The sequence below is a fragment of the Oncorhynchus kisutch genome, linkage group LG19 (genome assembly GCF_002021735.2).
Source record: "Oncorhynchus kisutch isolate 150728-3 linkage group LG19, Okis_V2, whole genome shotgun sequence".
NCBI classification, from domain to species: Eukaryota; Metazoa; Chordata; class Actinopteri; order Salmoniformes; family Salmonidae; genus Oncorhynchus; species Oncorhynchus kisutch.
The window spans coordinates 60,408,046-60,421,770 of NC_034192.2; the positions used below are offsets into that span (position 1 = coordinate 60,408,046).

At 41.2% G+C, this 13,725-nt stretch overlaps 1 protein-coding gene across 1 annotated transcript in view; it reads left to right on the forward strand.

The window, feature by feature from the left end:
* Positions 1-11,856: 11,856 nt before the first annotated feature.
* LOC109865028 (transforming growth factor-beta-induced protein ig-h3-like) overlaps positions 11,857-13,725 on the forward strand; it is a 30,476-nt gene continuing 28,607 nt past the window's right edge. Inside the window, exons 1-2 of the mRNA XM_031797753.1 lie at positions 11,857-12,077; positions 12,355-12,453. Of these exons, the coding sequence (XP_031653613.1) occupies positions 11,962-12,077; positions 12,355-12,453 (215 nt within the window). The 5' untranslated portion in view covers positions 11,857-11,961. The remainder of the gene's footprint in view (positions 12,078-12,354; positions 12,454-13,725) is intronic.

Consider the following 13,725-nt stretch of genomic DNA (forward strand, 5'->3'; position numbering starts at 1 on the left):
TAGTCACTTTAATAATGGAATCACTGGTCACTTAATAATGGAACACTAGTCACTTTAATAATGGAACACTAGTCACTTTAATAATGGAAGACTAGTCACTTTAATAATGGAACACTAGTCACTTTAATAATGGAACACTAGTCACTTTAATAATGGAACACTAGTCACTTTAATAATGGAACACTAGTCACTTTAATAATGGAACACTAGCCACTTTAATAATGGAACACTAGTCACTTTAATAATGGAACACTAGTCACTTTAATAATGGAACACTAGTCACTTTAATAATGGAACACTAGTCACTTAATAATGGAATCACTGGTCACTTTAATAATGGAACACTAGTCACTTTAATAATGGAACACTAGTCACTTTAATAATGGAATCACTGGTCACTTTAATAATGGAAGACTAGTCACTTTAATAATGAAACACTAGTCACTTTAATAATGGAACACTAGTCACTTTAATAATGGAACACTAGTCACTTTAATAATGGAACACTAGTCACTTTAATAATGGAAGACTAGTCACTTTAATAATGGAACACTAGTCACTTTAATAATGGAACACTAGCCACTTTAATAATGGAACACTAGTCACTTTAATAATGGAACACTAGTCACTTTAATAATGGAACACTAGTCACTTTAATAATGGAATCACTGGTCACTTTAATAATGGAACACTAGTCACTTTAATAATGGAACACTAGTCACTTTAATAATGGAATCACTGGTCACTTTAATAATGGAACACTAGTCACTTCAATAATGGAACACTAGTCACTTTAATAATGGAACACTAGTCACTTTAATAATGGAACACTAGTCACTTTAATAATGGAACACTAGTCACTTTAATAATGGAACACTAGTCACTTTAATAATGGAACACTAGCCACTTTAATAATGGAACACTAGTCACTTTAATAATGGAACACTAGTCACTTTAATAATGGAACACTAGTCACTTTAATAATGGAACACTAGTCACTTAATAATGGAATCACTGGTCACTTTAATAATGGAACACTAGTCACTTTAATAATGGAACACTAGTCACTTTAATAATGGAACACTAGCCACTTTAATAATGGAACACTAGTCACTTTAATAATGGAACACTAGTCACTTTAATAATGGAACACTAGTCACTTTAATAATGGAATCACTGGTCACTTTAATAATGGAACACTAGTCACTTTAATAATGGAACACTAGTCACTTTAATAATGGAATCACTGGTCACTTTAATAATGGAACACTAGTCACTTCAATAATGGAACACTAGTCACTTTAATAATGGAACACTAGTCACTTTAATAATGGAACACTAGTCACTTTAATAATGGAATCACTGGTCACTTTAATAATGGAACACTAGTCACTTTAATAATGGAACACTAGTCACTTTAATAATGGAATCACTGGTCACTTTAATAATGGAACACTAGTCACTTCAATAATGGAACACTAGTCACTTTAATAATGGAACACTAGTCACTTTAATAATGGAACACTAGTCACTTTAATAATGGAACACTAGTCACTTTAATAATGGAATCACTAGTCACTTTAATGTTCTTTACATACTGCTTTACTCATCTCATATGTATATACTGTATTCTATTCTACTGTATTTTAGTCAATGCCACTCCAACATTGCTCGTCCTAATGTTTATATATTTCTTAATTCTCTTCTTTTACTTTTAGATTTGTGTGTATTGGTGTTAATTGTTTGATACTTCTGCACTGTTGGAGCGAGGAACACAAGCATTTAGTTAGATATTACTGCACTGTTGGAGCTAGGAACACAAGCATTTAGTTAGATATTACTGCACTGTTGGAGCTAGGAACACAAGCATTTAGTTAGATACTACTGTTGGAGCTAAGAACACAAGCATTTAGTTAGATATTACTGTTGGAGCTAGGAACACAAGCATTTAGTTAGATATTACTGTTGGAGCTAGGAACACAAGCATTTAGTTAGATATTACTGTTGGAGCTAGGAACACAAGCATTTAGTTAGATATTACTGTTGGAGCTAGGAACACAAGCATTTAGTTAGATATTACTGTTGGAGCTAGGAACACAAGCATTTAGTTAGATATTACTGTTGGAGCTAGGAACACAAGCATTTAGTTAGATATTACTGTTGGAGCTAGGAACACAAGCATTTAGTTAGATATTACTGTTGGAGCTAGGAACACAAGCATTTAGTTAGATATTACTGTTGGAGCTAGGAACACAAGCATTTAGTTAGATATTACTGTTGGAGCTAGGAACACAAGCATTTAGTTAGATATTACTTTTGGAGCTAGGAACACAAGCATTTAGTTAGATATTACTGTTGGAGCTAGGAACACAAGCATTTAGTTAGATATTACTGTTGGAGCTAGGAACACAAGCATTTAGTTAGATATTACTGTTGGAGCTAGGAACACAAGCATTTAGTTAGATATTACTGTTGGAGCTAGGAACACAAGCATTTAGTTAGATATTACTGCACTGTTGGAGCTAGGAACACAAGCATTTAGTTAGATATTACTGCACTGTTGGAGCTAGGAACACAAGCATTTAGTTAGATATTACTGTTGGAGCTAGGAACACAAGCATTTAGTTAGATATTACTGTTGGAGCTAGGAACACAAGCATTTAGTTAGATATTACTGTTGGAGCTAGGAACACAAGCATTTAGTTAGATATTACTGTTGGAGCTAGGAACACAAGCATTTAGTTAGATATTACTGTTGGAGCTAGGAACACAAGCATTTAGTTAGATATTACTGTTGGAGCTAGGAACACAAGCATTTAGTTAGATATTACTGTTGGAGCTAGGAACACAAGCATTTAGTTAGATATTACTGTTGGAGCTAGGAACACAAGCATTTTGCTACACCCACAATAACATGTGCTAAGTATGTATAACTGACCAATAACATGTGCTGAGTATGTATAATAAGTATGTATAACTGACCAATAACATGTGCTGAGTATGTATAACTGACCAATAACATGTACTAAGTATGTATAACTGACCAATAAAATTTGATTTGATAAAGCCCTGCTGTATCATTTGAGACTTTGATTGACGGAAGGTCTACTACAATTGTCAGTGAGATACAGTGGGCAACTAAAAAAACACTAGACAAAAAAAGTAAAATGCTTAAAAATTAAAATGTATACTATTTATTCCATTCCTAGAGATGTTGGAGTGACCATTTGACAAATATTTGGTCCCTGCTACTTTGTTTCGAAAGGTTTGGCGAGGACGAGTGTTGAAAAGGCTCAGATTTATGCTCTGAGAATGTTTACAGGAGAGCTTCTGGAGAACTTACTCAACCATTACATCAGCTTTGTCTTTATACACAAAGACACCTGTTTGTCTGAACTGAGGATCTCTCTATGCTTTTAAGCTCTTTGTTGAGTCGCTAGCTATTGCTTCCACTCACGACCTTCACTATACCACAACACATGCACTCTTACAGTAACTCTCCTTTTGTAACCTTTTGAGAATTTACTGGATGAAATACCTACATTTGTGGAGTTGTTTCCATTGACCAACTCTTCTTCATATTGTGCCTATAAGACACATGATCTTCTTTCTCCTTGTTTGGTTATTAGCTTTGGGGGTACATTGCATGTCGGTGTAGTTACAGAATGCATAGTGGACGTGATACAGTGAAGTGAGGGGTTCAAATAGTATTCTGGTTTAGGGAGGGAAACACAGCTGCATGGGTTCAAATAGTATTCTGGTTTAGGGAGGGAAACACAGCTGTATGGGTTCAAATAGTATTCTGGTTTAGGGAGGGAAACACAGCTGCATGGGTTCAAATAGTATTCTGGTTTAGGGAGGGAAACACAGCTGCATGGGTTCAAATAGTATTCTGGTTTAGGGAGGGAAACACAGCTGCATGGGTTCAAATAGTATTCTGGTTTAGGGAGGAAAACACAGCTGCATGGGATCAAACACTATGAAACATCGTTCCAAATACTTCATCTGTGCTTGATCGACTTTGTCTGGCTTAATGGAACCAACAGAGTAGTCCCAAAACTGCGAACCTCCAGGCAGGCATCTGAAACTGCAGTATTTGAAAGATTTCAAATAGTGTTTTCACCCAGGTGTTCAGTAGAAAACCCAGATAAAATGTGATGATATCATCCAATTTACCTTTCTAAAATCTTTGAATTGTATACTCCCTACGCAAACAAACAATATAAATAAATTAAAATAAATCTGTGCGTTATCATTCCATTGCTCTGTTTGATTCTCTCTGTGTGCAAAATAAGGAAAGTGTAAAGAACAGTTAACCGTTTAGCTCTAGGCCCCTTGGCAGCAGTATAGTTAACCGTTCAGCTCTAGGCCCCATGGCAGCGGTATAGTTAACTGTTCAGCTCTAGGCCCCATGGCAGCAGTATAGTTAACTGTTCAGCTCTAGGCCCCATGGCAGCAGTATAGTTAACTGTTCAGCTCTAGGCCCCATGGCAGCAGTATAGTTAACTGTTCAGCTCTAGGCCCCATGGCAGCAGTATAGTTAACTGTTCAGCTCTAGGCCCCATGGTAAGTCACTCCAGTTGGACATGGCCATAAAACCCTGATAGAAGAAACAGATGACTGTCCACAAGTTAACCTGTCATATTTCATCTCGGTCTTCTTTCAATAACAATAGAAGAGATGCAGCCCCAACAACCACTCTCTCAGATAAAATGGTATATCTATCCATTGGTATGTGTTACTTTGAAAATGTGACAAATTACAAATACTTTCCTCCCTTCCTGACCATTATTTAAAACATGATTAAATAAATAACTGTACGCACAGCAAATACTATGACACGCGCACGCGCTCATGTAGTGTTTCTCTGTTTGTTTGAGGAGGGTAACAGTGTACCTAAACAGGTCTCAGGGGCGTCACAACCTTCCCTGATGATGTAGAGGGGTCCTCCGCTGTCCAGCTCTATGCTAACCCACCCCTCCCTGAGAAATGCCCATAAAATAATTAGAATGTTCCAGCCAGTAAAGAGACCCACAAACATATAGCACACTAACCCAAGATGTACTGTTAAGAATCCTACCGTTACTCCTCAAGGATCCTACCGTTACTCCTTAAGGATCCTACCGTTATTCCTTAAGGATCCTACCGTTATTCCTTAAGGATCCTGCCATTACTCCTTAAGGATCCTACCATTACTCCTTAAGGAGCCTACCATTACTCCTTAAGGATCTTACCATTACTCCTTAATAAGGAGCCCTTAAGGATCCTACCATGACTCCTTAAGGAGCCTACCATTACTCCTTAAGGATCCTACCATTACTCCTTAAGGAGCCCTTAAGGATCCTACCATGACTCCTTAAGGAGCCTTTAAGGATCCTACTTTAAGAGCCCTGACGCTCGGTCTGAACTTTTTTGAGAGCATAAGGATCTTACCCTTCATATCGGTAAGAAATCATTTTCAAAAAAACAAAAGGTTAAATTGATACACACCTTTTTAATTAAGGGGTTAGTGTTCCCTCACAGCCATATCTCCATGTTACAGGGCTTGTTTGTGGAAGACAGGCAGAAGACAGAGGGGCCACTTGTGCTACTTAGCTATCTAGCATGCTCCTGTGTGTAGTGGAAGAAGGACCTCCAGAAATATGTTGGCACTGAAAAAATACTGTCATCTGCAAATGTGATAAATCCGGTTAAAACCGGGACAGTAAGTGTAGATTTTGCATTTGTGAAATAATTTTTGTGATATGAAAGTAGAGGAATTGCTGTTTCTATAACCGTACCGCAATTGAGAATTGATTCACGTTTAGATGGAGTATTTGGCTGCTTTGGCTGCCAGAGCCGGTGTACCTCTGACATATCACAGAAGATCCATGGACCTTAAGGACTAATGGTAGGCTCCTTAAGGACTAATGGTAGACTCCTTAAGGACTAATGGTAGGCTCCTTAAGGACTAATGGTAGGCTCCTTAAGGACTAATGGTAGGCTCCTTAAGGACTAATGGTAGGCTCCTTAAGGACTAATGGTAGGCTCCTTAAGGACTAATGGTAGGCTCCTTAAGGACTAATGGTAGACTCCTTAAGGACTAATGGTAGACTCCTTAAGGACTAATGGTAGGCTCCTTAAGGACTAATGGTAGGCTCCTTAAGGACTAATGGTAGGCTCCTTAAGGACTAATGGTAGGCTCCTTAAGGACTAATGGTAGGCTCCTTAAGGACTAATGGTAGGCTCCTTAAGGACTAATGGTAGGCTCCTTAAGGACTAATGGTAGACTCCTTAAGGACTAATGGTAGACTCCTTAAGGACTAATGGTAGGCTCCTTAAGGACTAATGGTAGGCTCCTTAAGGACTAATGGTAGGCTCCTTAAGGACTAATGGTAGGCTCCTTAAGGACTAATGGTAGGCTCCTTAAGGACTAATGGTAGGCTCCTTAAGGACTAATGGTAGGCTCCTTAAGGACTAATGGTAGGCTCCTTAAGGACTAATGGTAGGCTCCTTAAGGACTAATGGTAGGCTCCTTAAGGACTAATGGTAGACTCCTTAAGGACTAATGGTAGACTCCTTAAGGACTAATGGTAGGCTCCTTAAGGACTAATGGTAGGCTCCTTAAGGACTAATGGTAGGCTCCTTAAGGACTAATGGTAGGCTCCTTAAGGACTAATGATAGGCTCCTTAAGGACTAATGATAGGCTCCTTAAGGACTAATGGTAGGCTCCTTAAGGACTAATGGTAGGCTCCTTAAGGACTAATGGTAGGCTCCTTAAGGACTAATGGTAGGCTCCTTAAGGACTAATGGTCGGCTCCTTAAGGACTAATGGTAGTTTCCTTAAGGACTAATGGTAGGCTCCTTAAGGACTAATGGTAGGCTCCTTAAGGACTAATGGTAGGCTCCTTAAGGACTAATGGTAGGCTCCTTAAGGACTAATGGTAGGCTCCTTAAGGACTAATGGTAGACTCCTTAAGGACTAATGGTAGACTCCTTAAGGACTAATGGTAGGCTCCTTAAGGACTAATGGTAGGCTCCTTAAGGACTAATGGTAGGCTCCTTAAGGACTAATGATGGGCTCCTTAAGGACTAATGGTAGGCTCCTTAAGGACTAATGGTAGGCTCCTTAAGGACTAATGGTAGGCTCCTTAAGGACTAATGGTAGGCTCCTTAAGGACTAATGGTCGGCTCCTTAAGGACTAATGGTAGGCTCCTTAAGGACTAATGGTAGGCTCCTTAAGGACTAATGGTAGGCTACTTAAAGACTAATCGTAGGCTCCTTAAGGACTAATGGTAGGCTCCTTAAGGACTAATGGTAGGCTCCTTAAGGACTAATGGTAGGCTCCTTAAGGACTAATGGTAGGCTCCTTAAGGACTAATGGTAGGCTCCTTAAGGAGTTAACTAAACTTACCAGTACAGAAGACCCCTTTGTCTAATGACTCCTATGTGTAAAGGTCACTCTAGAACACATAGGAAGGATGAGGTCTTACAGACTTATTCTAGAATGTATTAAATGCATTTTTCCCCTCATTAATCTACACACAATGACCCATAATGACAAAGGAAAAACATTTTTTTTTAATGTTTGCAAAAGGTATTAAAAATGAAAAACAGAAATGCCTTATTTACATAAGTCTTCAGTTCCTTTGCTATGAGACCAAAACATTTTTGCAGCATTGAAGGTCCCCAAGACTGCAGTGGCCTCCATCATTCTTAAATGGAAGAAGTTTGGAACCACCAAGACTCTTCCTAGAGTTGGCCGCCTGGCCAAACTGAGCAATCGTAGGAGAAGGGCCTTGGAGGTGACCAAGAACCCAATGGTCACTCTAACAGAGCTCCAGAGTTCCTCTGTGGAGATGGGAGAACCTTTCAGAAGGACAACCATCTCTGCAGCATTCCACCAATCAGGCAAATATGGTAAAGTGGCCAGACGGAAGCCACTCCTCAGTAAAAGGCACATGACAGCCCGCTTGGAGTTTGCCAAAAGGCACCTAAAGGACACTCAGACCATGAAAAACAAGATTCTCTGGTCTGATGAAACCAAGATTGAGCTATTTGTCCTGAATGCCAAGCGTCACGCCTGGAGGAAACCTGGCACCATCTCTACGGTGAAGCATGGTGGTGGCAGCATCAACAGAGCTTGAGAGGATCTGCAGAGAAGAATGGGAGAAACTCCCCAAATATAGGTGTGCCAAGCTTGTAGCGTCATACCCAAGAAGACTCGAGGCTGTAATCGCTGCCAAAGGTGCTTCAATAAAGTACTGAGTAAAGGGTCTGAATACTTATGTAAATCTGATATTTCCATTTTTAAATTTGTATAAATGTGTGAGAAAAAAATTATAAACCTGTTTTTGGTTTGCCATTATGGGGTATTGGGTGTAGATTGATGATGGAAAAAAACCTGTTTAATCAATTTTAGAATAAGACTGTAATATAACAAAATGTGGAAAAAGTCAAGAGGTCTGAATACTTTCGAATGCACTGTAGTCTACTAATATTGATCAGAACCCCTAACCCCTGACCCTCAAACCTCCCTGAACTAACCCTTGACCCTCCAACCATCCTGATCTAACCCCCGAACCTCTAACCTCCCCGAACTAACTCTTGACCCTCCAACCTCCCTCTATCTCCAAGGAACTAACCCCTGAACCTCCAACCTCCCTGCTCCCCCCCTCTCTCTCTGAGGAACTAACCCCTGACCTCTGACCCTCCAACCTCCCTGCTCTCTCTCTGTGAGGAAATAACCCTCCAACCTCCCTGCTCCCTCTCTCTCTGTGTGAAAGTGAGCTAGTATAAAATACCATTTGGTCAATGAAGCATTATAATGGTATGGAGGGGAACAAGAGAGGTCTTTTAGAGACTGGTGTTGTGGATTTATTGGTCATCCTTCATACCTGACACACACTGGAATCTACAGGATCCTACAGCTGGGTAGAAATGATTCCTAAAGTTTCTCTGACTGACTGGACTTTAAGCTTTAGTCTACCTTGTTTGCTGGACCCTCTAGAAACCAAATGCTTCATGGTCGCCTTGGTCGATTTGGCAAGACCTCCTGTGTGTTCAGTCAAATATTTGTGTGGTAGACCTAAATCAACATTAATTTAATTATTAGCTCCAGTGTGAGGAAGAACCAAGGCTGTAGCGGTAGAGACGTATTACTTTACAGCAGCCTAAGTCAACTTCAGGGTTGGCATCAAAGCTGCAGCCACTCCCAGTCTCCCTCGCTGGATCTTGAGGGCTTTAAAAGTTTTCTGTTTGGCATAAAAGCTAAAGCCGTGTCTGAGGGAAACACCTTGGAATGTGTCTTGTTCCATTTGCCCAAATTCTCCCCATCAAGGGCAGACCGGACAGACAGGGCAGACAGCAGAGCTCTGTGCAGTTAGTTGAAATGTGGTCTAGATCCTGTAGCTGGCACCCTGGCAGTCTAACTAACCCTGGCAGTGTAACTAACTCTAACCCTGGCAGTCTAACTAACCCTGGCAGTCTAACTAACTCTAACCCTGGCAGTCTAACTAACCCTGGCAGTCTAACTAACCCTGTCAGTCTAACTAACCCTGGCAGTGTAACTAACCCTGGCAGTGTAACTAACCCTGTCAGTGTAACTAACCCTGTCAGTCTAACTAACCCTGACAGTGTAACTAACCCTGACAGTGTAACTAACCTTGACAGTGTAACTAACCCTGGCAGTGTAATCTAGTATGTTCCCTATCACTGTTAGCTTGTGTCATCATTATCCTTTTACTAAAACATATTTGGATTCACTCTTGAATAGTTTGATGCATTTTTCATAAATGTGCATAATATTACTAGAAATCATTCATCTGTGATTATATTGCCTTCAAGTGTAGAATTTCACCATATATAACAGACTGACCCTATCCCCCCGGCACATAGACTACTGCAGCATAGATACTGGAGTCTGAGACGGGAGGGGTTGGGGAACACTGTGGCCCTGTCTGACGACACCCCTGGACCGGGCCAACCAGGCAGGATATAACCCCACCCACTTTGCCAAAGCACAGCCCCCACACCACTAGAGGGATATCAACAGACCACCAACGTACTACCCCGAGACAAGGCTGAGTATAGACCACGAAGATCTCCCCCACCGCACGAGGGGGGGGGGGGGGGGCGCAAAACCGGACAGGAAGATCACGTCAGTGACTCAACCCACTCAAAGTTGTGTATAGTGAAAAAAGCCTGGCACAACGTGACGCCCCCCCCTCCTAGGGACGGCATGGAAGAGCACCAGTAAGCCAGTGACTCAGCCCACGCAATAGGGTCAGAGGAAGACAATACAAGTTAGCAATGAACTCATCCCTGCTGAAACACTCTGGGTGAGACAGATGTATTAACAAAAAGCAGTTTTGTCAGGGTTCCCAGTCCAGGGTTCCCAGTCCAAGCCAATGACTGAAACTATTGGCTGAGAAACTTTGTTCAGGTCAAACTGAGAATTTCTGTGGTAAAATAGATGTCCTGGCTTTGATACTCTCTACAGTAGATATCCTCAGAAGGCTAGATGACGTGGCGATGATACTTTCTACACTGGATGTCCTCAGAAAGCTAGATGTCCTGGTGATGATACTTTCTACACTGGATGTCCTCAGAAAGCTAGATGTCCTGGTGATGATACTCTACAGTGGATGTCCCCAGAAGGCTAGATGTCCTGGTGATGATACTCTCTACAGTGGATGTCCTCAGAAAGCTAGATGTCCTGGTGATGATACTCTCTACACTGGATGTCCTCAGAAAGCTAGATGTCCTGGTGGTGATACTTTCTACAGTGGATGTCCTCAGAAAGCTAGATGTCCTGGTGGTGATACTCTCTACAGTGGATGTCCCCAGAAGGCTAGATGTCCTGGTGATGATACTCTACACTGGATGTCCTCAGAAAGCTAGATGTCCTGGTGATGATACTTTCTACACTGGATGTCCTCAGAAAGCTAGATGTCCTGGTGATGATACTCTACAGTGGATGTCCCCAGAAGGCTAGATGTCCTGGTGATGATACTCTCTACAGTGGATGTCCTCAGAAAGCTAGATGTCCTGGTGATGATACTTTCTACAGTGGATGTCCTCAGAAAGCTAGATGTCCTGGTGATGATACTCTCTACAGTGGATGTCCTCAGAAAGCTAGATGTCCTGGTGATGATACTCTACAGTGGATGTCCCCAGAAGGCTAGATGTCCTGGTGATGATACTCTACACTGGATGTCCTCAGAAAGCTAGATGTCCTGGTGATGATACTTTCTACACTGGATGTCCTCAGAAAGCTAGATGTCCTGGTGATGATACTCTACAGTGGATGTCCCCAGAAGGCTAGATGTCCTGGTGATGATACTCTCTACAGTGGATGTCCTCAGAAAGCTAGATGTCCTGGTGATGATACTTTCTACAGTGGATGTCCTCAGAAAGCTAGATGTCCTGGTGATGATACTCTCTACAGTGGATGTCCTCAGAAAGCTAGATGTCCTGGTGATGATACTCTACAGTGGATGTCCCCAGAAGGCTAGATGTCCTGGTGATGATACTCTACAGTGGATGTCCTCAGAAGGTGAAATATCCATGTATCTAATGCCTGACCCAGGCATTAGCTTGAGGAGCTGATGCTAGTCTTCATGTCTCAGATGAGGGATGACATTGCATTTGGGACTAATTTGAGGGATGGCATTGCATTTGGGACTAATTTGATGACCAATAAAATGTATCTCAAAAAATATATTCGTTCACATTAATTAATCTATTTTCTTTCCATATCATTACTGTATTTGTGGTAAAATAAGATTGACTCCGTTAGTTATACCTATTTTCTTATTTTCTTTTTTTGTGCAAAAGGTTTTAATTCCCCACGCCTATCTTGGCTCACTCCCCACGCCCCTCCCCAGAACGGTTTCCTTCACCATATATTCATGGTCGCATCGTCCTCGGTCTTGTCTGGAGTGTGGAGGCGGACGGAATAAGGGGAAAAGGTCAAAAAATGCAGCACTTAACTTTATTCACTTTGGCGATCACCTTGATTGCAACGATTTGTTTGGCAAAGTCACCCTACCAATCAGTTCTTCAGCACAGCAGGATAAGAGGCAGGCAGCATGGGTAAGGCTGCTTACTTATTCAAATGATGATGTGCCCTTAGAACGTTTTGCGCTATGCAATTTCAAGCAAACATGACTTTTGTTCGTATAATTACGAAGGATGATTAATGTTTTATGTTAGAAAATATATGACTTACTACGCCTACTGATTTTTAATGGCATACTTTGTTGTGCTTCACAACTGCTTTGTAGTACAGTGAACAAGTAATTCGATGTGATGGGCAAACTCACCATTGTCTACTGTAATGTGCCGCAAAATGTGCCGCATCTCTTTTTAGACCAAACGTGTGCGCGATGCAAAAGATACAAGGGACCGACAAGAAATACTTCACCAACTGCAAGCAATGGTACCATCGCAAGATCTGCGGCAAACCAACGTGAGTGTAATATAAACATGTTATTAACGTGCGTGTTCATTTTAAATGGTCGACAGTGAGTTGATTTATTATAACATGTTGCGTCAATATATTTTGTATTTTAGCCTACTGGTGTAGACTATAAATCTAGTGTGGATGGATAGGATGTCCTTCGTCAGAAAGGATGAGGAGCCCAAACTTTCTTTTGTAATTTGTGCTGAGCAGACCACTGTCTTTATTGTTCATTTAGATACGCAAACAATAGATTTTAAGAAGGATTTCTGAGTTTTCCACTGGTTTAAATGAGGAATTTTCCTTTCGTGTGGGCTTCATGAAGGAGAACTCCCAACTAAGATTGTCAAGTGAAAACATTGAACCTTCACCTCTATTCTGCTGGAAGCAGCAGGGGGTAAGGACAGAAACAAACTGATTTGGGACGTAACCATAGCATAGAGGTGCAGTAAATGGCATACAGTGAGAAGGAATTGATTTGTCTTTGAGTTATGCTCAAATTAGTCCCAAACATCATTTTGCATAAAATCTCCATCTTCAAAGAGTTAAGTATGATGAAGGTGACAGTTTTAAAGAGCACATTAGTGAAATTCCTTCCTGAATCAGTAGCCCAACTATTTAAGTCGCTGACCATAATGACTCGCTGTGGTAAAATGACATGCAGTGAGGTCTGTTTTCAATCATCTGCTGGGATTGAGGTTTCAAAACCTTGTTAAGATTGGTTCAGTTGGTAACCAGAATGTTGAAGTGGGCAATGCTTTTTCTTCATCATTTTACGAGAACTTCTCCTTCGGTCGTTGGGTCCTGCCAGGACAGTCTGATGCCAGAGTAGATGAGACAGTGAGTGCGTTCGAAATAGGAGAGAACTTCTCCTTCGGTCGTTGGGTCCTGCCAGGACAGTCTGATGCCAGAGTAGATGAGACAGTGAGTGCGTTCGAAATAGGAGAGAACTTCTCCTTCGGTCGTTGGGTCCTGCCAGGACAGTCTGATGCCTGAGTAGATGAGACAGTGAGTGCGTTCGAAATGGGAGAGAACTTCTCCTTCGGTCGTTGGGTCCTGCAGGACAGTCTGATGCCAGTGTAGATGAGACAGTGAGAGTGTACCAATTGGCACCCTATTCCCTATATAGTGCACTACTTTAAACCAGAAACGTATTCATTTTGACCAGGGACCCTAGGGTGCCATTTGGGATGTATAGTCTGCTATTATGCAAGATGTCCCAACAGTCCTGGGAGAGAAAATATCTTCTAAAAATGTTAATGACTTAATGGTCCAGGTATA